This window comes from Hetaerina americana, unplaced genomic scaffold (assembly GCF_022747635.1).
Source record: "Hetaerina americana unplaced genomic scaffold, ioHetAmer1.1.p SCAF_8, whole genome shotgun sequence".
Classification (NCBI taxonomy): Eukaryota; Metazoa; Arthropoda; class Insecta; order Odonata; family Calopterygidae; genus Hetaerina; species Hetaerina americana.
Window position 1 is genome coordinate 6,968,591 of NW_027287427.1, and position 27,854 is coordinate 6,996,444.

General features: G+C 41.0%; 1 protein-coding gene across 1 annotated transcript in view; it reads left to right on the forward strand.

The window, feature by feature from the left end:
• Window positions 1-27,854, forward strand: part of LOC139697632 (uncharacterized) — a 102,616-nt gene that overhangs the window by 73,446 nt on the left and 1,316 nt on the right. Inside the window, exon 3 of the mRNA XM_071596418.1 lies at window positions 22,336-22,401. Coding sequence (XP_071452519.1) covers window positions 22,336-22,401 — 66 coding nt within the window. The remainder of the gene's footprint in view (window positions 1-22,335; window positions 22,402-27,854) is intronic.

Sequence of the window (27,854 nt, forward strand, 5' to 3'; positions counted from 1 at the left end):
CAAGCCTTCCGGGTCGACTACCATCAATAAGTCTTAGAAGGTTCCTACAATACGGTCAATTTCCCAAAAAAATCATTTGAAAGCAAAATTTGCAGTCGACATTTTTTTACACCACACTCCAACGATAGCGATGTGGTTCTTTTAAATCTTACTTCTAATGAAATCGACAGTGCCAGGTGTGCTTTCGTGGAAACTGTTCATTTTCTTCATTGAAACAACTATTTACTATCTACCAATTGTGGAGTGTATCGTTTTTTCGACTGAACTCTAATTTATTTTCGGCGTTTTTCGAGGGATAAGGGGATCGGGATGGTGCAGTGGCTAATATACAGGCTTCCCACCCAGAGGGCTCGGGTTCGAATCTGATCCCTACTTGAGGTGATTTGTGGAGAGCACTTCAAGTGAAGTACGCTGACCATCGGATGGGACGTTAAACAGCGGACCCCTTGGCAATTTTGTTAAGAGTAGGCTAATGCCGACGCTGGGTTTCTCTTCCACCCTTCCTATTTTCCCACCCATCCCTGATGGCGCCAAAGACCTCAGCTGCCGGTCACCTTCCCTATAACTACTACTAATACTCCAGGAATGAGAATGTACTTAAGCGTCAAGCTAAAAAGTCTTTCAAAACTGAGCATTCATAACGTCTGTATGAAATGATCTTAAAATGAGAGGCTCTATTCAAGAAAACGCTCAAATTAAATTCTCGTGAGATCAGATAGTTCCACGTCTTTAATAGGATATGATTACAGGCGGAAATTTCCAAACGGGTTAGATAATTTTTCGTTCAGATTATGTTCTTACGAACAAAGGGCAAACTGGAAGGCTCAAATTTTCATCGGCATTATGAGAATAAAGGCATCGTAGGCATCTGAATCTAAAGCCTCGAGTTGGGATCTATGCCACGGAAAACAGCATGCATAAAATCTAGGGGGGGGATCATTTTTCTCTAATTTGGGGAGATAATATTTGAGTATACATTTCCAAGTGGTAAAGGTTTTGAATGAGATCACTTGCTAATTATATATTACGAGAAAAAAGCCAAACTAAATCTACTAATCCTCTTTTAATTTAGGGTTTGGCACCAGAGCGGGTATGTACGAGACATTTCAATATTCGTAGTGCAAGATTCCCTCGCTTGAGTCGAAGTGATTTCAGCAAAGATGTGGGAAAGCAAGAGAGGGGAGAGAATCTGCCAAAATTGATCAAATTTACTGCATGCATTCTTCTCTCAAATTCCGTCTAAGCACAATTGCGAATCATTTCTATTTAAAAATAGCGTGTGCCATTGAGTAAGGCATTCAATACCGCCAAAGGAAAAAGAAATTAAAGCTGCTTGCAACTTTAGCAACATAAAAGTCTAAATATTATGTGAATATAATTTTGTTTGTCACCACCTGGGCCAGAAGTGTAGCTCATTAAGACATAATATATAAACTTTATGCTTTTCTCTGGAAAAATAACCGATTGCATGGAACAATATTAGCATCGGAAAATGCAATGTTACATTGCAAGCTTCCAACTGATAGTGAAATTCCTTGAAAGTGTTTTATCTTTATGTGACAAAGAGCTTTAAAAGTATTAATTAGGATGGTTTTCAACCGAAATCTGGTTGTGAGAATTAGTCCCACCAGGATACAGAATATGGCGAGACAATATTTTAAAGTAATATTCTGTGAAAGGTGAATTTTTCATTTCGACCAATTCAGCCAACGATAAACTTGGAACCTAAATATTTTCCACAACACGAAATTAAAAATAAGTTTTATTTTAACCACTGGAGTGAATGAATCAACCGTATCTCAACATCTACGTACCCTGAATTGCGCAATGAGCAGTCCACTTTTCTCACCACACTTTGATGACATCTAACAGATTCACCCAGCACCATGGACCAGATGCCTCCGCACGTGCCAGCCCAGCGCTGCCAACCCATTATGATCGCCCAAACCCCCCTCCCCTCCCCGATATGCGCAAACGATTAGCCCCAGGCTCCCAGAAATAAACTCGATCAAAGAGGCGGCGAACCCAAACAAACAGAACGGCCCTTTTCTCGTTGTGCCGTCTCCGCAGACCACGTGGAGCACAAGGCGCATTTCCGGTTCCCGAGCAGCCCATTTTTTCATCTTACCCCCCCCTCCTCCCCCTCCTTTTCCCTCGGTGTCCTCAGATCCAGCGCACTCTTCCCTCGTCCCCCTAAGCGCACGGAGAAGACGGCGGCCTCAATGGTCTCCATATGTAAAACGAACCGTGATCCAGATTCAAGATTGTAGGGCGATTCGCACTCGGCCATATGCACCTCGCGGATGATACGACTCCAAAACAAGTCCTTTATGCAAACACAAATGGAGAAATAGAGGGAGAGATAAGTATTATTTCAAAAAATTAAATTTACCATATATATATATATATATATATATACATATATTATTATTAGGTAATCTACCGTTTAAGGTAGGTTTTTGGATGGACACAGATCCTAAATAAATATTCTGTAACTCCTAACAAAACACAATCCAGCAACCTACTCTATGTCAGATCCCTCATCATCTCTGAGTAACCTTCTTTCTCCCTTCATCCCGTCCAACATCCCTATCCTGTTCCATCCCTTTCTTCGTTTGCCCACCATTCTCCCCTCTATCACAGTTGTCAACATCCCAATGCCGGTCAAGACCCACTTCATCCATTTTTCCTGCCTCCATAGGATTTCTCCCGACAAACCCCTCTCTTCGCCCACCATGCCAAGTACTTCCTCATTTGTTTTCCTCTCTGTCCATTTCACCTTCTCCATTTTTCTCCACACCCACATTTCAAAAGCCTCCAATCTACGTCTTTCCTCCTGCTTCAATGACCACGTTTCCGCACTGTACATAGCTACGTATGTGTGTGTGTGTATATATATATATATATATATATATATATATATATATATATATATACACATATACAGTGGGTCGCGGTAGTCCAGTGGGTAGAGCGTTGGGCTGCTGACCGGAGGGTCCCGGGTTCGATTCCCGGGCAAGGAACTCTGGGCACCTGCAGCTCCACCCAAGCTGAAGTGATTTTTCGGGTACCAGGTCTTCCTGGGGAACCATAACCGGCACAGGGAAAGGCACTGGCCCCCCTACCCTGATGTGTGAATTTTCATACGCCGCATAGGGCTTAGTACTGGGTGATCTCTACCATCACCTACTAAACCGACCTTTCGGTTTGATTACTGTGTTTATGGTTTTTTATATATATTTACATACATATATATATACACACATATATATATATATATATATATATATATATATATATATATATATATATACATATACATATATATACACACACAGTCAAACACGATATCCCCCCATTTGGCGAACAAATATTCATTCCCATGGATATAAGAAAAGATATAAGAAAAAGGGATAGGAACAGGAACACATACAAAGGATGAACACAGGAGAGGTGGGGAAGGCGGAGTTAAGCATTTTACAAGTCTAACAATATTTCCTTGACCGGGACTTGAACCCCGGATGTTTCCGCTTTCCGGGCGGATGCTCTAACCTCTTGAGCTACGAAGAAACGTAAATGTACACTGAGATCTGCTGGTCTAATGTCACCTATGTGTATATATATATATATATATATATATATATATATATATATATATATATATATATATATATATATGTATGTATGTATATAATTTATGACCAATGTGAAAGTCTCACGGATGTGAATAATGATGTATATCAAGTTAGCACTAGCGAACAAAAACAAAAACACAGAAACACTCAAAAGAGATTGAAACTAAGACGACCTCGATCTTGTGAACTGCTTGTATTTAGTTTCTCCCGCCATGTAACACAAACCTTGAACTCTTGAAAGGTCCACCTCTTATTGCCATTTACACTATCTCTCTGTTACTATAAAATCGTTTGGGTAAAGAAGGTGGAGAGGATTTGTTTTGATAAAATTAATCAATTCGAAATGCGAATTCATCATTCAAAGAATTAATTAGTATGACTAGAAAAACTCCATACGATCACTGCATAGTGAAGAGCGCTTATTAACCTCAATGCGTATATACACAACACCAGACTTTGTATATCGTGGACATCAAGCACGCGAAAAAAAACTTCTGCTTAAAATTTAATGAGACATAATGTATCATCTCGTTCATCGGTCATTAAATGATTCCAGGACATAAAGCCAAAATCACTACCTATTAAAATTTATAACAAACAAGGATTGTATAATCCGCATACTCGTAATTATTTAGAGCAATTCGCTTTTCAACGCAGGGACGTCAGGTGTACACGCACAAATTGTACACCTGTTGAGCATGCCTTCGAAACGCGCGCTGTTCATTAATAACAAATAAATTAATGGACATGATCAATCTCGTCCATCATTTAATGTCACGTGGTGCCCTTTCAGCACACCATGCCGAACAAGTTTGAATCAATCGCTAAATCTTAATAACAACCTGTGACTCGGGGCAACCTTTCCGCAGATTTCCACGAAATACTAGTATTAATACTAGTACTCTATTAATACTCTATAAGTACTCTATTAGTACTCTATTAGTACTCTATTAGTACTCTATTAGTACTCTATTAGTACTCTATTAGTACTCTATTAGTACTCTATTAGTACTCTATTAGTGCTCTATTAGTACTCTATTAGTACTCTATAGAGTACTCTATTAGTACTCTATTAATTAATACTAGTATTCCATTCGGCCCAAAATAACATCAATAAATAAAAGCATTTAAATTGCTATAATTAATTCTAAATCGCTCGGCAATCATAAGTGAGCGATATCGCTTGGCAATATCATCACTTAGCCACAGCCAAAGAACGCTTCCGCCCTTAAAGACAAGCTGCCGTGAACCCTCGGGTGTCTGCCCACTTTGCAGCGACTGTGAAACCACCCATTTACCCAGGGAATCCCCCGAAAAGCAAAATTTTTCCGAGAAATGTTTCCAGAAAGTGAGCGCTCCGTGATATTACTTCCCACCCGAAGGCTCCGCCACCCATCCTCCCTCACCCCCGCGGATTGCGTCACCCAGCTACAAGAGTGCCTCTCTCACGCACGAAGCGCCCCCCCTCTCCTCTCGTAACACCCTCGTGTCGCTTCCTCCGAAGGGCGGGGGGAGGGGGGACCGGGGGATGGCTCATCCTCCTCTCCTATCCGGCCCGCGATCTCCGCCGCACAGCCTTGCCTCTCTCCGTTTCGCAAGGTGGCGAAACCTATTGGTTCCCCCATCCCCGCAAGCAGCGATCCCACTCCCGCCAGCCGGTGTCGCCCTTTGACCGGTTGGCCATCTCCTCTGCCCACGGCCCCCAGCGACCCACCCTCGGCCCACACCCCCGACAACACCCCCGAGTGCCTCCGCACCCTCGCCCGCCCTTCACAGTCCCGCGAGCCCCGTGAGGTGTCATTCCGGACCCATCCGTGCGAGAGCGGATCAGAGGCGCGCAGCGTGGTGTGGGTGCGAAGTGCATCCCGCCTATCAAGTCTCGGGGATAAGCGGCGCACCGCGCGTGGGGCACCTTGTAGCGTGGGCGATGAATCCGGTTGCTCTTGCTCCACGGCGGACGGAGAACGGGCGACCCTTGCAGGAAAGTTTACATCTCACTGATGTATCAATTTCTTACATTCGAAGCATGCGTGCCCGAAAAGAATTGTACGGGAAAGCCTTCACCTCTAGGAATTCTATCTAGAGACAATTTAAAAATAAAGTGAAATGCACTTCCAAAACCGGTTGAATGAATTTTACAACCACATGAAAAGCAAATTATTTTCTTTCCGTCACGTTTTCAGGCGCTTGATGCGCACTGATATGGGCGATAGCTAGTCAGTATTTCACTTGAAGTTTCACTGACGTCCAGAGGACGCTTTCTTCAGGATCCATTACTTTATTCACACATGAGGCGCCCTAATCAGAGCGCCTTTCTCGCTGTATTCGGTATGCGACTACACAAGGATTTGTGAAGACAAAATAACCCTTGGCCTAAGTAGGAGCCTTGCCGAATTGCCTTACATACGTGGTCTGTCCAATGAATACGCAAACTGGTGCAATCTGGCGGCCATGACGCGGACTATAGTCCGCCCACTAGCGGCGCTAGTTGCTTGAGACCCAATGAGCCGTCTGTGCTTGGCGGATCGTCGAGCTGTGCGTATGGCGCCAGTTATGTTAGTTTCTCTTGTCCTTGCTTTTACTTTTTCTCTACTGATCTCGCCCCCAGCGACTTTTTCCTATCCCCAAAATGCAAAAATGTGATGAAGGGACGTTTGTGGAAAGATGTGGAAGACACAATAAAGCGAGAAACGACGAGAAAACTAAAAAGCCTAACTGCCGAGGACTTCCAAGGGTGCTTTAAACAGTGGAAGGGAAGATGGAAAAAGTGAATAGCAACGAATGGATTGTACTTCGTTGATGGGGACAAAATCGATGTGGAATAAATTTTGCAAAATAAAGTTTTTATGGCCTCTGTTCGCGTATTTATTGGACCGGCCTCGTACAACTCGCACGCCAGACTGCTATGGAGATGTGGAAGAAATTAGATGATGAACTTGGATTCATGTGAAACTTGGGCAATCATCCTAATAGACGGTTGGAATTTCAACGAATATGTAAAATAAATTCATGAAGTCTCTCAGGCGAGCGTATTATGACAGTTACTCTGACTTTAACACACATATTAAACGTATCAACAAAAAGAAATATGACATTATTAGCGCACAATAACGTGATTTGCACAAATATAACAAACCTTTTCGGGCAGTAAAATATAGTTGAAATACGAGTAATATTTGGAGTAGATCGATTAACAGTATCGTCTCCATAAGCAGCCTTTAAAATGACGATGAATCTCAGTAAGAATCACTTTTTCAGCATTTTAAAAATTCGATTCCAGCACGCTGTTTAACTCGCGTTGATATAGCACTAGAACACGTCTCCAAACTACCGCTTCTCAAAGTACACTTGGTGAATGTAACGAACTCAAGCCTGCGCATGCGTGTTGAGGAGGAATGTTACTTCCACATGCCACCAGGAGTGCTTCTGAAGGTCATTTTGTTTGTGGTCTACAATGCATGTGTGAATTAGTTTACGGCCTGCCCTTGCACAGCATCCACGAATGGAGCAATAAATAGGCGTTAGAATATGCCGAATAGTCAATCGTTAGATCTTACTTGCGAAATCGAGGGAAACGAAGATCCGCACGACATCGGTAGGTCAGACAATAGCAACGAAACGAGAGAAACAGCGAGCTGAACGGGAATACTCAAGGACTCGATTCCCTCGCACAATTCTAAGCCATAACGTCAACAGAAGGAATTACTAATTCGTAAAGTATGCATAATCCCCCTTCTACGGATCTCCTTCCCTTTTCATGGGCACCTACCCCCGACACCTCCCGCGATATATATGCCCCCGTGACTGCTCGCACGGGGCATCTCGTGGAAACGGAGTTACTATACAGAGGCATACGTACACCCCACCCCCTCCCTCCCACGATAATTGGGTAAGTGTTAGCGTTTTATAAAGAACACCCGGCGTTAAAAATGTTTTGCATTCAAAAGAGAGTTTTGGAGCCTAATATGGTGGAGAAGTGCGGATTTCGACCACCAGAACTATCGATTCTCGTCATAAAGGCTTATGACACATGACCGAAGGCTTCTCATTTCCAAACCAAATCCACGAATGAATAAAACGCGCCATCTTCGAGTAAGACGCTCGTACGTTAATTGGTAGGCGGAATGACACTTAAAAGTTGAAGGGAAAACTAAGAGAAAGATGAAAGAATAGAGATTTATCAGAAATCCAAACAAATAATTTGAAATTTGAGGACTAGACTAAAGGGTTCCCACTGGAAGCCAATTTTGGATGAATGGTTGAAGGTACCAATCTTTGGAGTGGAAAAAATGCATTGACGCCGTGATATTCATCACCGTGGTTTTTTCAGTCCACGAAATAACCCTAAGCTTGATACGCACTGAGACGAAAAAATAGGTGCATGCACAATGGAGCAGCGAAGTATACATCATTACAGTCTTCTATTCAGAATATCTTTATAAAACCTTCAAATCAATCCACCTTTGTTGAATATCATGGCTCATACAGGGTGCGTCCCGAAAGTAATTCAATTATTTTTTAAAGTAATTCATTGAACAGATTTGCACAAACACTTGAAATTATTCAAAGTACTGTCCTTGGGCCTCCACACATTTTTTCCAGTGACTCTGCCATGAGTGGTAGGCACCCTGGAAGGCGTCTTCCAGGGACCTCTTGCAAGGCCTTCGTTACGGCTGATTGGATCTTTACAATGGACGAAAAACGGGTTCCTTTCAGGGCTACCTTAATCCGAGGGAACAAGAAGAAGTCTCCTGGGGCGACATCAGGAGTGTAGGGGGGGTGGGGCAGCATTGGCACCTGTTGTTTGGCCAGGAACTCGCGGACTCGTAGCGCGTTGTGGCAAGGCGCGTTGTCGTGATGGAGTTGCCAGGTAGCGGAGATGTCTTTTCTCGTCCTGATGACCCTTTTATCAATTAACAGTGCGGAACACGTAGATGACAAGTTCAGTTCATTGGCACCCTTCTTGATGCTCAATCGACCGTCGTACTCCAACAATTGTCGAGCACGAGCCACATTGTTGTCGGTTTTGCTGGTTGACGGTCGCCTGTATATTTAAACGAAAAGTTTGACTCCTTTAATATTGCGCAAAAATCACTAACCTTAGAAAGTAACACAAAAGGTATACTCCATTTTTTGTAGCTAAAAGTTATTAAGCACCCCCATAGTGGGCATACGACACCTTTTTCATGCTTGAATGCAGAGATAAGTCAAAGAAGGCAATTTTTCAATAGAGCGAAGTGAGCAACTGAACAGATGGAGTAGTTTAGACTTGTGAAGTGTAGATATCCTGACGACGAATAAACATTCCTTTTTTGAGTATTTTCTTCTGCTGTCGTGTGTATAAGAAAATGTATTCAAACTAATGCATCTTAACCCAAGAGAAATTAATGAAATGGAAACCATCAATGGTGGCTTTACTGTTTACCCAGGAATGTAATAGTCAAACATTCCTCAGAGAAAAATTTTCTTAAAACAACATTTAAATGAACCTCATCTAAATCTACACAATACCCCGCAAACCGCTTCAAGAGCGTGTGGCGGGGGGTGTTAGGACACTACCTGTCATATTAGGTAAATGCTACCATATTAGGTAAATGCATACCATATTAGGTATGAAAACATGAATATAGTGACTAATTTTTTTTATAACATTCGGATTGTACTGCCATGCCATGGTACCATGTCAAAATAATATACGAGTAATTTTAACGGCATAACCATAGTAAAAATAGAATTATAGCTCACTTATGAAGACAGAGACTAACGACTGTTAGCAAAATCACATTCGTCCATATTTATTAATAGTCGTCAGTGAACACGTTTATAGGTACATCTAACCTCTCATTCACATGCCATGCGTACGCTCATACCTCACTTGTAAATAACAAAATATTAACTAAATACATTTGGGCTATTTCTAAACGAAAACGACGAACTGCGATATTGCGTTTTTTTCACAATCACCGTTTCTCTACAAATAATAGGAAAGCCCATGAATGTGAACGCAAACGAAATCACTGAAAAGGTGATCGATTCCTTGGATGAAACGCACTGAATATTATTTGGGAGGGAGAGGACATTCTCTTCGTAACTCCTGGTTTGAGACGGGTTTCCCCGGCGAGCGCAGCCAATCGAGGGACAGAAGCAAATGCCGTGACTACATTCAAGAGGTCAGGAACAAATGAATGTACATCGTCCATTTAAAATGTTAGATAAGCACGACAATAATATTGTGCTTTCGTCTGAAGATTCAGTTATAAATCAATGATAATAAATGAAGACTACTACAATTTTCCAATAAATGAAAATTGTATTCAGTGGAAAATTGTAATGGTCTTCGTCTCTGTTATTATAGAACAGTTCCACAAAATCACACCTGAAACCGTAATTTATATTATAAATCAATGAGTTCTTTATCAAACGGTACATTATTTAAATTTCTCAGGTTCTAAATTACTATTAAAATTACGAACGGTCACCTGCGAGGGCACTTTCCCCATCATATCGACCCCCTCTGCCTAAGCGTCTGGTCCAAACGAGCCGCAACGCGAAGCGACGCCGAAAAACGATGCCGATGATTAAAAGGATTCGATCGTCTTTTCTCGACAAGAGCGTTTGCATTTCCCACAATTAACGATCGGATCCATCCGTCACAGGAAACCGAATCGATGCTTCCTGGTGGATCCCCAGCGACGGCTTGATCTCCGACATTTTCTCCGACGCAAGCGGTCTGTCCCATTGTTCCTTTCGGGGTCGCCGGGCGAAGCGTCGCGCCTACATCATCCGCCGCAAGATGCGAGAGAAACTTCGGATGGATTCCAATGAGAGACCGAACGTCGCCCCTCGTTTTCTTTGTGCGCCTTAGGCGGAGTTTGCCGCGCCCAACGCCGGGCAAGGAACGGCTCGCGAATCGGGGTGAGTGGGTCACATCCTCCTCCTCCCCCTGCTGCTCCTCCGTCTCTTCCCACCTCTCCTACCCGCAAGTAGGATCCTCGTCTCCTCTCCTCCCTCTCCCGGCAATGCTCATAATCATCCTCAATCCCCGCTCGATCCCTACCCACGTTCTTTCCAAACAGGTGATGACCAACTGCTGCTTTTTATAGGAATGCGTGAGGAATGATGGGGCTCCGTGGTGGTGCGGCGTTGCGCGAGACTTCACATTTATTCCTCCTCTTCCCCTCGCTGCACTAAAGTCGTGAAGAAAAAATCCGCGAGACTCTAATGTATTTATTTATGCGCCGACGGCACCCACCATTTTCAAAGTGGTCGTGACGACACTTGGAATTCTGCGTGTTCAGTGGGATGCTGAATAATAGACGGCGAGATTATACTTATGTGTGCATATATATATATATATAGCCGAGCTGTCGAAACGTCAAATAACATACTGTGAGTGTCCTTTCTTTGTGTCTCTATATTCTACAAATCTACATCCGTGTTTTTATATATTTGTGCGTCGCCGAAGATCGTTCCATTTCTAAGATATATATATTATATATATATATATATATATATATATATATATACATATAAGACCCACTAATAGGCGACATATAAGACCCACGGATCTCAGGGTAAATTACATATCCTCGATAGCTCAAGTGGTTAAGAGCATCCGCCCGGCAAGTGGAAAGATCCGGTGTTCGAGTCCCGGTTGAGGAGATATTTTTACTCTTGTGATCCTTTCGATTCCGCCTTCCCCACCTCTATTGTGTTCGTCCTTTATACGTGTTCCTATCCCTTTTCCTTATATATGTTTCTGTATATGTGAGTATTTATTCGCCGTTTGGCGGGATTTCGTGTTTGAATGTGTATTTGGCCAATGTGGCTCATCTCTTTCTTCTGGCTATGCGTGCCACGAAACGCACTGTTCTTTTCCTGTATGATGTTGTATGAATTCTAACCACTGTCCTTTCCTCTTGTGTATTGTCTATTGCTCCTTTGGTGGGTGAAACAGCCCCCTGACGCCATCTCTTGGCTAAAGAATCGGGGCGCTTGGCGACATATAAGACCCACGGATCTCAGGGTAAATTACATATCCTCGATAGCTCAAGTGGTTAAGAGCATCCGCCCGGCAAGTGGAAAGATCCGGTGTTCGAGTCCCGGTTGAGGAGATATTTTTACTCTTGTGATCCGTTCGATTCCGCCTTCCCCACCTCTATTGTGTTCGTCCTTTATACGTGTTCCTATCCCTTTTCCTTATATATGTTTCTGTATATGTGAGTATATATATATATATATATATATATATATATATATATGAATATCCATTCTTGTTATACATGTTGTTATATGTATACTTATGCGATGCATATTGTTGCTTACGCGCATGAGAAAAAATCTCACTACCAAAAGATCTCTGACGATAGGTATGGGTATCCACAATTCAACCTTCACGACCTGGCTAAAGAAAAATCATTTCGGAAGGGATAACATTACCATAATTGTATTACACCACCCGTATTCTGCTTTCTAGCAGGTCTTCCAGCAGCTGGTCTTTCAATCAGAAAAGGCAGTGATGAAATGGTCCAATAAAATTTCCATCACTTTTTTGTCGAACTCGAACCGTATTTCGTATCTTTTTTCTTCCAATTCATAATGAGTAAATATAAGAACGAGTCGGAAAGGACCCATCCACACCCACACACAAACACGCGCGCGTATACTATATTCTCACGGGGTAGTATGAGCGAAGTGTACGTTAAACTAGTCCATCCCTAACACAAGAAACTTAACAATCGGTTTATTTTGAGGCCATATTACTACTATACACCGCTAAATCAGTAGACGTTGGTAATTTGGTAGCTTGTTACTGCATTCCATCACCGGCGAGAGTGAATTAACTGCACACCCATACGCGCAGAAGGGCGTCGACTAATTTTCCCAGGCTCCAGCATCTCCGTTCGCAGCTAGAGGCGCTGTTTCCTCACAAGGGTAGAAGTGGGCGAAATAAATCATGCTGCTGCCACTTGAAGGCACTCCCCCATTCCTCACCAAGTTTCCTTGTTTCAGGAAGGAGGTAGACAGGCACGTAGCCATCCCTCATCTTCACACTAAACCACGGAACAAGGATATTCTAAAATCTTCGTCATTATTCAGCAATTTGGCTAAGCATGTAACAGCATCTCACCTCGACATTGTGAAATCGATACTATATTCAGAAAATATACAATAAAATCATTTGTTACGGTTGCATTCAAAAAATAAAAGATATCGAAATAATGGGATTTTTTAGCAAAGAAAAATATTAAAAACCATAACGTTTAACTTACTGCATGATATCCAGTAATTTTATTGATTATAAGATGTATTCGTCAAATGCCAAATACTATGTCAAATTGCTGGGAGCGATATCAAGTAATAAGATTAAATTAAGCTTCTTTGATTCTTGAGAAAATAAGTTTAAATCCCCATTATTCATTCACATTTAACACCACGTGGACCAATTAGCATACATATAAGATAAGAAAAGTCCATTCACAACACAAGATATGAGGTTTATGGATGATTTCAATGCAAAGATAAATTTCGCTCCTTTCGCAAGCACCGGAGAGCGACACAGATTTAGATTCGCAGCAGCAAAAACGCCACTTCATCAGGTTGCGATAAAATATTGCCTATTTCGCATCATCCTAAGGATTTCCACGCATTGGAAGGATGAAGAAATCAAATCATGGCACCCCTCTTTGGGCCTATTACAAAAAATACTGTGAAATGAACGAAAGGCAGAGATAAGTTCTCCGATTGGAGAAATACTACCATAAAAGAATGTTCACCACACCTGCAGACTCGTAGACCTAATTCCAGTTTAAACTTATTACAAAAGTGCCATTTGTTCTCACACAGGAAATGACAAAGTAAAAATAATTCATTTCTCATACAACAAACTCAGACGAGATAATTGTGGCAAAATAAGAGAGACATGCTCTCGAGCAAACAAGACTCTTAAGGTTCGTTTCTTTCCCCACATAATTCTTAATCACAATCACAACAAAGTCAATGTGCATCTCCTCATTAGTGACTTCTTTTCACGGCTGGTATCCCAACAACAACTCCTATTGAATTTTAAATCTAAACCAAGTCGTAAAGCACGTCTTTTTCATCTCCGCAGTTATATTGATCGCTATAAAATGGCCAGATAAGAAAATACCACTAAGTTAGGGATGTAACTATTAATTTGATCGCACAAATTCTTGAAAGAAATATTTCAATCGAAAAAATATAAATTATCCCTGATCAACTTTATATTGAATCATGATCACGTCGATCATTTCGAATAATGCTATCCTTTAAGCCTTGGATCATAATGCGCACAAAGATATTTCAAAATGCTTAATTTCAAACAGTCAGGATTCGCGAAATGAATGATTCCACTTCGTCAAAACCACCATTGATATTGCCATTGGGAATATATTATAAATTTAAAAAAGAAATCTTTAGTTTTACGTGGAACGTCATTCCATTATTCATGACATGGATAAAATAATAGCAGAAGCGAAAATATGGCACTCAATTATTAATTAAATATTGGTAATTTTCCACGAAATAAAATTTGATGCGACCGGTTTCAATGTAAATGCATCATCATTAGGTGACGATGATGATGTAGTTACATTTAAACCGGTCGCATTAAATTTTATTTTGTGGAAAATTACCAATATTTAATTAATCATGATATTCCACCATATCACGACTGAAACGTCAATTTTTATGCCACTCAATACTTCCCACCGCCTCGATCAATCGCCCTAGCATTAATATTGAGTTAACTGATATGGGAACCTCTGAGCATTACCATAGCAACCGTTTTCTAAACCTTTCCCACAATAAGAGAGGCCCTCATCAAAGTTACCATGAAGTTGTACACAAAATATCGATCTCCAATAGCAAAATTCTCACATCAGCAGCTCCTAAAATCATTGAGGTGACTCTTTGGTTCGATTCATAATTCTTACGATATGCCCAAAGAAATAAATATAAACGACCTAATGAATGAACACGGAGTAAACCTTCGATTTTCAGATAGAATTACAAAGCGAAAAAATCGCAATTTCCCATCATCTTACATCCATCCATTCCATCACCTAACGCGCGGTTCTCGTTCACAATCTATAGTGCCCCCAGTTGCAATCTTCTCGCAATTGTATGAAATTTTAATTTCCACGGTTCGTGGAATGATTCTTAAGGTTTATTTCGTGTTCGTACTCAATCTACTGACATCAATTTTATCTTAATGGTTGATTTTATGGGAGAGACGTTTGACGCACAAGCTCTCCAGCGACATTAAAAATTACGGTTAATTAGGGCAGCACTCGGGCGGAGGAAAGGAGGACAGGGGCCGGCAGCAATAAGAGACCTCTCTCCGCCCTCACAACGGAAATTGTCAGGGGTGGTTCGCAGTCCTAATCTCCCATTCCATGAATAATATTGTACAATTCTGGATGGGCATAACACTCACGTAAGGGTGGAAGTTTGAATGAAGATTCTGCAACAGCCTGCAGGAATTAAACAGAGGCCCAAAATCTGGGAGGTCCTTCCACCTCTGTAATTAGGGTCCTTCTAACTTTTAAGTTTAGATAAATGACTTGTGTTACATCGCTCTATCCGTTTCCTTGAATTTCGCCCAAACTAAAACTTCTGATGGCAAAAATTTCCCTATACACTTATTTCTCGCATTGTGTGAATTAGGACACTTTATATTCACGACTTTCGCAAGGCCTCTTCTAAATTCACTTTCAGACAAATACTGGAACTTTTTCCTGGAACTATACGCCGAAAATCTAAAAAAAAAGTGCATCATTAGATTTCTATCGCGATGCTCATTTGTTGTCCTCCTTCCTGTTGCCCTCACGCACGGCCATCCCGAACAATTCTTCGTTGGAAATCCGAAACCGTATCCAAATATTTAGCGGGTGACCTTTAATGATTTCATAAGAAACACACACGAGTTGGCCCTCCATGCATAAGAATGGGCGCGAATTCAGCCGGTTGCTTGGAATCGTGGCTTCTTTAATTTGATCTTCACGTCCCACCAGTTAAAGCACCTGCTCCTAAGTCGCCTCGGGGCAGAGTAAATCTCACGTCCCTAGATTTAAAGAGATGCTAACTTTTGACACACGCCTTCGCAGAAATGCTAACTTTCCATTTCCATTGAATTAGTGAAAAAGAATACAGTTACTATCCACCCAAATATATTTCCTTTTTCAGTATTCCGAGGGAAAGTATGCGGCAATAAGTACGAAATAGTTGTTAGAAACCATCCATAGCTCACCTTTATATGATATGTTGCCTTTGAACTGATGCTGAAATGTTGGAGATTCACAATAAGAGCATTACGTTTGACTTCTTCCAAAATGTCAACACATTCAAGAATTGTACGTTCCCATCTTATTTCGCACATCAGAGTGACAAGTGCACCACTCATGAAACAAGTCGAGCTCCTTGCCTCGTACGATATATTGTCCAAAGTTTTCATACGATTGATGTTCTGAATTAAGGCGAAACTATCAAGTCATTGAGAATCGAATTCCATTAGATATAAGTTATTTAAGCGTGAATTACCTTGGGGTGGAACATGATAATAAAGGAAGGTGGCATTGTTTTGACCTTTCAAGCTCAGCTCAAGGTAAGTCACGTGCTGGACTGGAATGAACCGGATACCACTCGTCGAAATTTCATTGAGGTATATCATGCGCCGAACAGCCAACGTAGCAATAAAGGTAATACCACCTTACTAATGTGTCACTAGGAATTACTCAACTTGTGTCGAACTCAATTTCATTGCTAAAAGATTACTTAACATTATGGGAATAATTAACCCCAGCGGTATTCTTACTTTATGGTCTTCCCAAGGTACACAAAAAAGGCTGTCCCATGGGTCCCATCGTTTCCGCTCTCCCACATACAATATTTCGCAATGGTTCACCCAACAGTTCACCAACATCGGTTTCCAGAGTACGTCGAAACAGCCTTGATTTAATTCATATTATCAAAGATATCACACTAAAATACACCGATATCTTAGTTTCCTTTGATGTCGAGTCCTTATTCCCTAATGTTCCTATCCCAGGCACGATAATCTTCTTGGAAGATTGGCTCCATTCTAAACATATCCCCAACGAAATTATCGGAGAGTATGTGCTATTGGAAAATCTGGTTATGAATCAAAACTACTTGTAAGAGTAGGGCTGGGGTTGATTCTTCCCATTATTTTCATACGGCCCTAGTTACCGTTCGCTTCCTGCAATACTTTCCTTCAATGCTTCCTGCAATACAATTTCACCAAAATCTCCTACGGGAAACTACTCGTAAAAAACCTGCCACTTATAACCTCTCAGCCTGGCTAAAATAGGACTCATCATGAACTGAAAAAATCCTTCCATAAGCCAGAAACATTTTTTATAATTTTGATACACTATTTGAATTCTGATTGATATTAACTGGTTTATTCTCTTGCGCCCTTAGTCATCCAATATTTCCCAATTACCTATTTTTTCCCGTTTTCGTCAATTTTGTTTCCAATGGTGAAACAATCGTCAAGATCAATCCTCTGAGAGCAGTTAGTGCTGATTCGAGGGCTTCATTTGTCTTCAGAATGCTGAGGATATTTACGTTGCCGCCCGATAGGTCCGACAATATCGTAATTTCGATGAAAACCATCTCGCTTGAGGACACACCATCAATATAACACGACGTGACGTCCGGAACTGACGCAAATCGTAGACCCAGGCATAATGTCAGAACCTAAGCATTGGCATATCACACACACACACACACATGCCACGGAGGAGGCCATCAAGGAAAGCATACTTTTTAAGCAAACCCCGTGACGGCATTTTCTTTTAAGAGAGGGATGAGTGGCTACGGAATGGTCGACCTAAGAGGAAGAAAAACCTATGGAAAACAAGAGGGCTCTTTCGAAATGAAGCTGCTCTTTTTTGTCACGGTGCTCAATAAAACTTCGTTCCGGTTGAACTATTGTTTGTGAGAGAAATCTTTTGCTTTGGAGAAGATGGAAAGTGAGGAAGGGGATGATTTCAACTTCACCGTGGCCTTATGAAGCCGTTTTATCACTGCATTGCAACAGATTTCAGAGTTTAGCAGCGTCAATATTAGAATTTAATATTCACGCTCAAAACGCACGCGTTCTGTACTCGATTACAGGTCTGAAAGGAAATGTTTGCTGTTTTATTGCCTAAACGTTATCGGCATTCAACAAAATGGCCAAATACAGTCGAATCCAAGGATTGATAATGTACATACCGAAGAATAATCACATAATAAGTTAATTTCAGCATGAAATCTTCCCCATTTCTCTCGACAATATTTTTCATTTATTTTCCTCCGCCTTGAAATAAACACAAGAGTTAAAAGATGACGTCACGGCATTAGTTCCAAATGATATTTTAATGCTTTATGATAATTTATGCTTAAACTAGTAACTTATGGGAAGTGTACACATAATGCTCTGAAGCGAAGTCTGCTATTAGACTTCCTTTATAATATTTTAGTAAGTGACTCATTTTATTTAGACAGGGCAAACCATTCCAAAGGTTTCCAAACGGGCTATTTGAAAATATTTTATTGGCGATTTAACAAAACTGAGAAAAATCCATAACGGCGAGAAAAATTAAATATGAAATTTATTACTCATCATAAGAGTTTATTGCTATTTCTGAAAACAACAGAAGGCAACAAATAAAAGAATCCAACTCAAAATGCACAGTATTGCAAAATTTCCACTCAATTTACTACAGTTGTAGGTATAACGCTTTTTAACTAAGATTCAATAATCAACGGAGTCGTGAAAAATGAAATTAATATAATGGCGCCAAGGATATTACGTGAAAACTACTATAGCCAAACCATGTGCGCGTCTAGATTTTTTTTTGTTTTCTTGTACTCCAATTAATCACAACTCTTAAAATGCCGAAAGAGCTCAAATTTCTGCCACGCGATTGAGTCGAGTATTGATTGATACGCAATAAACGACAGCATAACTGAAGCAAGTCACGTACCTCAAGGATTCCAAACTAATTGGAATGTGAAAAATCACATATAGAAACCATCAGAAGTAGGGTAAACACACAATCCAATTCTTATAATCCCGCTAGTGTGGCAATCAAACCTCAATCACACCATAATATTTCGTTCGTATGAAAAAAAAGTGGTTGAGACGGACGTATGGATTCTGTCAATTCCATGAAAGCCGTCTCTCGTTCGATTCCTTCTTTCCATTTCGAAACGAGACGTTAGCATAAGAGAGATCGAACCATTGAACCAAGGCGTTCTGCCGCTAGTTCGTTTTTTTCCGCGGATTCCAAAATTCAGTAACCCTAGCCGCAGTCCTCACTTCATTGCACTGCGCTTTTGTCTAAAAAGTTTTGTCGAGGAAAACGCGGGACAGCGATAAAAATCCCGCCATCAATTTCCCTTTCGCCATCCACCTCAGCAGGCGATAATGATGTTAGGCGCTGACGCAAGTCCTGACAAAACCGCAGAGTCGAAGTATAATAAAGGGCCGAAGTCCCTTTCGTCGGCGGTTAGTTTCACTCGCGTGCGTGCTAACAAGGGGAGTTAAGACAATGACTGAATCATAGGCAACTAAATTATTTTTTTCCCTCCATAACCACGCATTCCATTACAAAACCTTGTCGTACGTGACGATGATGCAAAAGTGTGTCTATACGTTCATTATAACATAGTTTCCGAGAGGTTTACGTGAGTCTGTAGGTGGATTCAGTATTTAATTTTCGAAACCTCCAATTAAATTTTATTTTTCTTAATATTTAACTTCAAATAAGCATATTTTTAGCAGAAAAAAATTCACTCAGAAGGGAAATCGCGTCAGTTCGAGATACCGAAGTACATAGCTGATACTGACGATTTTGAAAATAACTGAATATTACGCTATTTTTACCACTGACCGCCTTTGATAAATCAAATATTTCCTGGATTATTCCCTGGGAGAGATATTTTGCAGTGAATAAATCAATGACGAAGGAATTCCGAAGTTAGGATGGTCGCAAGCTCAAAATTTACACGTTATTTCAATGGAATGGCGGTCAAGAGAATTTAAAATTCGAACGTCCACATTCCTAATACTTTCCTGATTCACAGTGCTGCTGCCGACGTCTTGAATCGGAACGATAAAGTTTCTCACTCCAAGAAAAGCCAGGGGCTAAATAAATTATAAGTTCTCGGAGTTGTACTGAAGTAGATGTGTAAAGAGACGCATATCTTGGAAAACAAGTTTTCAAATTTTTATTTTTTTTCCTTTGTTTTTCTTTTCTCGGGAATTCACGTAAGTATCCCCGCAAGGCTGAATTTCGACGGCTGGTTCAGCGCAGTTACTCTTGTTTCAAGTAGTTTTCGCTTCATTTCATGACCATCACATTTGTGGACTCCCTCCAATAATACTTCACGTAGATAATTCTTGCAGGTGATCTTTGCGACGCTCATTTCCCTCTACCTCGCCTTCTTGTTCCTCATCCTCACCTCATTTGCATTTATAAACTATGCGAACTTAAGTATCGCATTCACTTTGCATTCCCAAGTCTCCGTTAAGAGCTTTTTTCCTGCACCACGGTTCTAATTTACAGCTTGCTTAACCCCCTTATCTCTGGCATTTATTCGGCTGTGCCAGGTCTAACTCAGTACGTGCGGTCAGTATGCTTGAGTGCAAAAGGAGTGCCAATAGTCCGGAGGAGGAAAAAGGACTTTGAACTGATCCGCCCCCAACCTGAAAGAACCCGAGGGCTTTTTTTCTCGCCATGCAGAGGACTCTTTTCCTCTTGGTCGAGCAAGAGTGAATTGGCAAATGGCAGCCTTTGGTTCTGGAGAAGGACAGTGTGCTAAAACACCCAACTGATCGCAAGATAAAAACCTATAATTTCCTCAAAATCCGCATTCGTTTTCGCCATGTTGAATCAATTTGCTCTGTTTCGCCCCTGCTAAGGAAATGCACAATTAAAACGCCTCGACTTTCGTACTTTTTTTCAGTTTCTTAGTTTTATTTGCGAATCCTTGGAGGAAATTTGAATTAAATGAGCACACAGATAACGTTTTCTACCAACTTAATGTTAACCAGCTCACAGCATAGTATTGCCTTTAACCTGGGTGACTAGTCTGCAAGCAATCGGTTGACGGGATCGAGACGTTGATGGGATGCCATCACTCAAGGGATCAACTTACCATTGGCCCTATGGAAATTCGGACACACATTTCTCGTCCTATAGAAAAAGTATGATTTAATTACAGGTTTCGATAGTCTGGTTTCAAAAAAACCTGAATACATTTTTTCGAAAAGAATAAGAAAATAATTCCTGAGCACTAACTTTTGGGCGACAGATATTCTTCTCCGTCCCCGACGACGTGCATGCCTGCACTCCAACATTCGTCAAACAATGAAACATTGCGAGCTGAAGGGAAGTAAGACAAAATTACGGAAATCATAATTGCCCTATCAGGTTAACAAAGATTTAAGAGACCTTATGGACATTACCACAGTAATTCGAGAGCACAAATCGAAAATCTATGGAACAGTATAGTACGTGTACAATCCGCGGATTTCATTTCGAGACCTGTGCGATGAGACGGCAAGAGAAAGAAGGGTCAAGAACTCTTTGGCATGAATTTTTTTGGGACCAGTACTTCCCTGAAAAGATGATTCTCTTTTTTAAACTTTTTTTTATCTCGTTCAAGTGACTGATTGTGAGGGGCTGCTTGACTTCACCTTGTACAGAGCACTTCAACCATGAAGAAACAAACCTTCAGTTACTCCTCACGAAATAACATAACAAATAGAAAACTTAATCCGAAATAGTATCACATTTCCAACTTAGCATTTGCAAGTTTGCCTTTTAAGTCCACCTATGATTTTAAGTAGTCGGAATCGCGTTTGGAGAACCAACTATTTCCTCCGTAATGGACTAAATGGTACCGATTTGGAAAAAAATACACAAGATAAGTAAAATATTACCATACATCTGCAAACAAGTAAACAATTTGAACGTGTTTTAAAATGTAAGAGTGTAATAAACAATAGTAGAAAATGGAATGATGAAAAACTCGAAAGCGAGTACATGAAATATTTTTAGCCCGACAACAGAATTAACAGGAACACAAATGAAGTAGTAGTAGGCATGGTGGGGGAAGAGAGAGGATTGTTGGGAGAAATCCAAAGGAGGCAGGAAAGTTGGATGCAGGACATTTTGATTGGCGATGGAATGCTGAAGATTGTGATAAGGAGGGGAGACCGTGGGGCTAGCGAGGTAGGGGGAGAAACGGAACACACCTGTTTAACGGAATGGAGGTGGCGTGCATGTAGATTTGAAGAACAGTCGATTGCAGAGTGGTGCATATGGCTAGGCGAGGCTAGGAATTGTAGGCGTGGTCAGTCAGTGACCATCCAAAACCTATCTTAAACGGAAGACTACCCAATAATAATAATAACAGGGTTGTCAAACATACTTAAGCGTTGAGTGTGTCAACATCGCAGAAAGGATGGCTTACATCATCTCTAGATATCATTGATATTTCTCAACAGATTCAGACGAGTTGTGGTGGAAGTTCGTCATTACGAGAAAATAAATTGCACATTTCCACAGATGTATTAAATTAAATTATTGAGATTAAAATTATTGAATTACAGATTGATTAAATCTGGTGGATTAAGGTGAATATTTTTCTCTCTTTCTAGGACGCAGATGAGATTGAGCGACTGAATGAAACCGGAGAACTTCGGAGGATGCTAAAACCATTTCAGGTAATGATCTTTCCCAAAATATGTGACGAAGAGTTGACAAAATAGTCGACTATTGGATGAAAAATATTACGGGTGAATCTTTGAACGCACATGCAAAGCTAACATCTCTTTCAGCGTAAAAACCAGAAAACATCTCATGATGGCATACCCTTCAAGAATTCCACTCATTTAGGTATTCCGTACGAAAACGTAGGGCTCCAATTTGTATAAAATAGATGCATGATTTCTTCTGCTTCCCTAGAGTTTAAATGAGGCTTTCGGCTGATAACAAACAACAGACGACCCGAGGGCGCGTTTGATAGATACGGGTTTTGTTCATCGCGCACGGTACGCGGAAAACACCCACATTAATTTGGAGGTGCCGGTTACTTCTCCAGGCCCGCCTACGCTTTCCCAGAAAATTCCATTTCTCAGAAAATCAAACTGTTCGGTTGTGTAATTAATCACCTGGAATTGAACTGGAATGAAATGAATTTATGGGCGAATTAATACTATGTTATCTGAGAGGAGAACATAGTTCAAAGCTGCAATAAAATCTCGGGATTGATAATAGTGGATGAAATAATTACCCAGGTATTGCGAAAGGATGATTTTTTAAATTGTGTATCTATTAATTGTATGAAATTAGTTTGGCGTCACACCTTGCTCATTGGTTAGTCATATTCATGAAATTCAATGAACGCGTTAGTGAACATTTATTAAAAATGGTCAGCCACAGCAAAACTTTTTTTTAATTTCGGTAAAATATGGGAGCTTACGAGTACCTCTTCTTCCTATTAAAGGTAGATTTGAAGAACTGCGGGAGATGGCGCAACAGTAACTTTTTTTTAAAAAGTAATCCGTTAATATGTATTAAACATGCAAGAATTTCTAAGTTCAAAAATTATCCACCGATCAACTACGGTCAAGGCGAATTATTTTTACCCTTAGAAATTTCTGCACATTAAAGTTAGGCTTTTGGACGGTCACCAGAGACAATTTTCCTCTACATATCGAGAGAATTTCCTTTTCATTTCCTTCCATTATTATTTCCATCTTCATTCCATCGTAATTTCAACCTGCCTTCGTGTGAGCGTAGGTATATTCATTCAAGGTATTCTCCTTATTCCAAGATAGGAGTTTGACGGTTCCTAACGACTGTTTTCTTCTGCATATCTGGAGAAATTCCCTTCTTTTTCCCTAAATTACGATATTTCCTTCTTCATTTATTCGTAACGTCTTCCCGACTGCATGCAAGGCATTGCCTCCAATTTAAAAGCAGCGCAGGTGTTCGCAATTTATTTTTAACTTTTCAACTATCTCCACTTTCTTTCACACTTCTGCCCTCTCCACCGTTTCCGGCCATGTCCGGCATTCCCGCTAAATACAAAGCTTTGCCAAATTCTCGCGGATTTTTACTAAGAGTCTTTCAGACCATCATCCCACAGCCAAACTAACTCGACCCGAATAAAGGAGTGACAAGAGGTGCGAGACGGGATATGAGAACTGCCACCAGAACAAAACTCACGCCTTATAATGTAAACTTTCAGAAGCGTGGAAAAAAAATGTGGGAGAAGTCTGTCCCGCGGCGGTTGCGTCATTGGCATTCCTCTCGCCGAAATGAAGCCGGGGAAAATGAAAGGGGAACCTCGTGCTCCCGCGCCACCAATTCATCCAGGATTTCCTCTCTCGGCAGCGAAACTTTCTTCGCACCTCACCTTACACTATGATTCATTGATCACAGAGAGAGAGAGAGAGAGACCTCTGCGGTCACCCAAGGCGTGAGCGCACGGCAGATGACTTCAGTCGGTTTCCCCGACGGAGTCACTTCAAAACACGTACTCTCGAACTGTGCGGCGCCACACGAAACCACATTTTGTTTCTCGGAAAATAACGGGAGGAATTTCACTCACGAAGGTGTGCCATTTGCCGGTGAAAATACGATCATATTCCATTCATTATGGTAGGTTTTTTTTAAAAATATTTATTCATTCCGCTGCAAGTAAAAAATATTCAATTAAAAACAATAATAATAATTTGGCCCGTTCGATTATAATCGGGGAATTAATTGATTCAATTTTTTTAGGGAACCTTATTTTTAAACCCGCAATACAATTCCGTTAATTTTTTTGCAAAATATGAGTTACATACCCTTCCTTTCCATCGTTCGCCACGTTCCCACTTTATCTTTTGTTGATAAAGCTATCCAATATTTTCCTAATCGGTTCCTCGTGCAGATATTTCCCAATTCGTTGGACGTTATGCAAATATATCCAAGGGTAGCTTCCAGTCTTTGCGTCTTTCCTCGGCATAAATTGGGACTAAATAAAGGACTCTCTCGGTGAATTGCCGCGTCTTCCTCCATCATGCATTTACACGTCCCCTCCTTTTTTCCCTATTTTCTTGAGGTATGATCTAAACTCCCCGTGTCCAATATTCAACTACAAAAACTTAACCGATTTTATAACTCCATAGTAATAACGACGTTCATTTGTTGTTTCGGTGACTTTTGTTTCGTAATACCTTGTTAGTCTAAAATGTCCACCCACCAAATATCACTGACGATTCTAATAAATTGATTGGTATCCGTCCTGAGGTGCGAGAATAATGAGCGGCGCTAAGGAATCTCCGACGCTCTTATACCCTGACGCAATCCATATAACACTCACGGACAATCATAGGAGTGGAAGACAATAGAAAACTGTTTCTGAAAGATCCGCCCTCCAGGTGACTTTGAGCTGGAAATCAGCGTAACAAGGAATGTTGTCATGCGCCAAGACATTTTCATGGCTGACGAAAATGACAAGAAACGCCGCGCAGAAAAAGGGACAGCATAAGATGGTCGCCCTGGTATCTTGACTCATCAGTTCATCATTGAGTAACCTTTTGATAATAATCATTTCAAAATAATATGTTACGAAAAGTTTACTCCACTCTAGGATTGCCACGGGTCCCTCTTACCTTGCAATCTTTCTTTTGTGCGATGAGCTAATTGAGGTTCCCACGGACTTCGAATTTTCCTTTATAAATCTCCGGCCAATGAAGCGGGAATTCAATCCTTTACACTCACGAGTTTGCTCTTACTTGAGGAAAATAAAGCGAATACAAAAATTAGCGAACATTTTCTAAAACGATCCAACCAGCCACACAGGCAGGTTTAGATCTGGATTAAATATTTCTTTTACATGGACTGGATCGGAAAACCGTCATCCTCCAGCCCAGCGCTAAGTATGTTGTAACGATTATGTTTTGGTTGAAGGAAAAAAGTAGTGGTAGTTTTTGTGGAAGGCGACCGACAGCTGAGGTCATTTGCGCCATAGGGGATGGACAGGAAAGGATGAATGGTGGAGAGAAACCCGGCGCTGGCATTAGCCTACTCTTAACGAAAGGCGTCAAGGGGTCCGCAGCTTAACGTCCCATCTGTCGGACGTTATACTCACTCAAAGTGCCCTCCAAAGTAGGGATCGAGATACCTCTGAAAAATATTTGACGCCGCTGGGATTTGAACCTGGGCCCTCTGGGTGGGAAGCCATTACGATAGCCACCGCAAAATTGGAGGTAAAAAAATCATTAGAGAAAAATGAGAAATATAAAGGTCAAATAATATCATTAAATGACGAACATATTCCCACTGTTCTTTATTTACGTACGACTAGTTTCAACGCTTAGGCGTCATCACCATACGAAAATAAAGAACAGTAAAAAAAACATCGTGTTCTTCATTTAATGAACATGAACTTCCACAAAGTTGAGCCTGAAACAATTGGATTCAGTCGAATAATACTTTTATTTGGCCAAATCAGCTGGCCATGTGCTGTTTTAGTTCTAAATGAATATAAAAAGAGTTGCGTAAACGTTAAAAGAAAAGGAAAAGTGACAGCAGTGGAGGTAGATATCAGAAGATGTGGGTCGGGAGCCCTCTCCCGGAGGTTGAACCGCTGGAGACGGCCTCGGAAAGCCACCGCGCCATCGGTTTCATGCCCCTCAGGTCCTGTGGGAGGTATACAGCCGAATGAAAGTGATGGCGAACAACGGTGCGGTGTAGGAAGGGGGGGATAAGAAGCATGCCGGGGCCACGGCGGGTTTCGTGCTCATGGGCCGCCCCGAACGGTGGAAGGCGTCTCCCGAGGTCGACACTTCGGTTTCTCGGACTTCAGCGTCGCGAAGCCGATCACGAGAATCCAGATCCCCTCAGAGGCCTTAAAAGTTTCTATGAGTCTATGTAGAATCAAGTGACATGCTCTCCCACGGAGGCGAGAGGAAGGCGTGCGCCCGCCTACATCCCCTTTCCACCTGTCCCCACCCCCACACTCCTCCCCGGCCCCCATCCCTAGCACGGGCCGACCATACAGGTGGAGTGAGGAAAAAGCAGACTTCCAAGAGGCGCATGCGGATTCACCGGGAGGCCGGAAGTAGTAAAGAGAGCACACTTTAAATGGGACGCTGCCTCATCATCATTACACTGATACATTTTCCAACGAGGCTATCGAAGTCAATTCAATAAACCTCAACGTCAAGCCACCATCAATTAATTCTAGATCTTGCGACGGAATATAGCATTGGAAATCTAAAAATGTTCTAAAATTTTAATAACAGGTCAAGCTTTATCCCATTTTCAAAATCGATTTTCCAAGATTTTTCAAATTCCACAGTACATTTTTTTCTAATACTACTGATGGTAACGCAAAGAAAAAACTCATGAGTGCGGAGATTCCGATTTTATCCAATTTAAAGGTTCCATCACACAACTACCCTTCGTAAAATTAGATGGCGAAGTCAGTGTCGTAGCCGGTAAATAATTTCGATTGGGCGTGGGTTGATTTGAAATTTCTGTCGCCGACTGCACTGTAACCAGTCATTCCTTCGTCGAAGTAACACGGAAGTGTTGAATAACAAGCTTTGACAGCAACAAACAATATAAGAACACATAAAAAGATCACTCACACGTTATTACTTGAATGTTCCGACGGAAATCAACTCCGTCTTCATCGGAAGAAATAGAAGTAATGACTCAAATGAGCATATTATTATATATGAGTACTGTATTAATCCATGTATATATAAATATATGCATGTATAATTATATATATATATATATATATATATATATATATATATATATATATATATATATATATGTATATATAATATGTATGTATATATATATATATATATTCATTTATTTTACATTAATCCGAAAACAGTTCTTTTAACATCCAACTTATAAACAATAATATAACAATAGACAATTACAAACACACAAGCTATAGAGGAAAACCCTCCTAAACGAGAATCGAACCCGCTACTTCTGGTTCGGCAGGCCAAGACGTTACCACGTCGCCACGGGGGCCAACATCTGAGACGAAGCAATTCACAACTTGGCGATTACGAGAATAATTAACGAAAACAAAGGTGGAATGCGAAAGGTGCAAAATAATATTATTGCTTGCAGAAAGACGGCTTTCCCTGTTTTG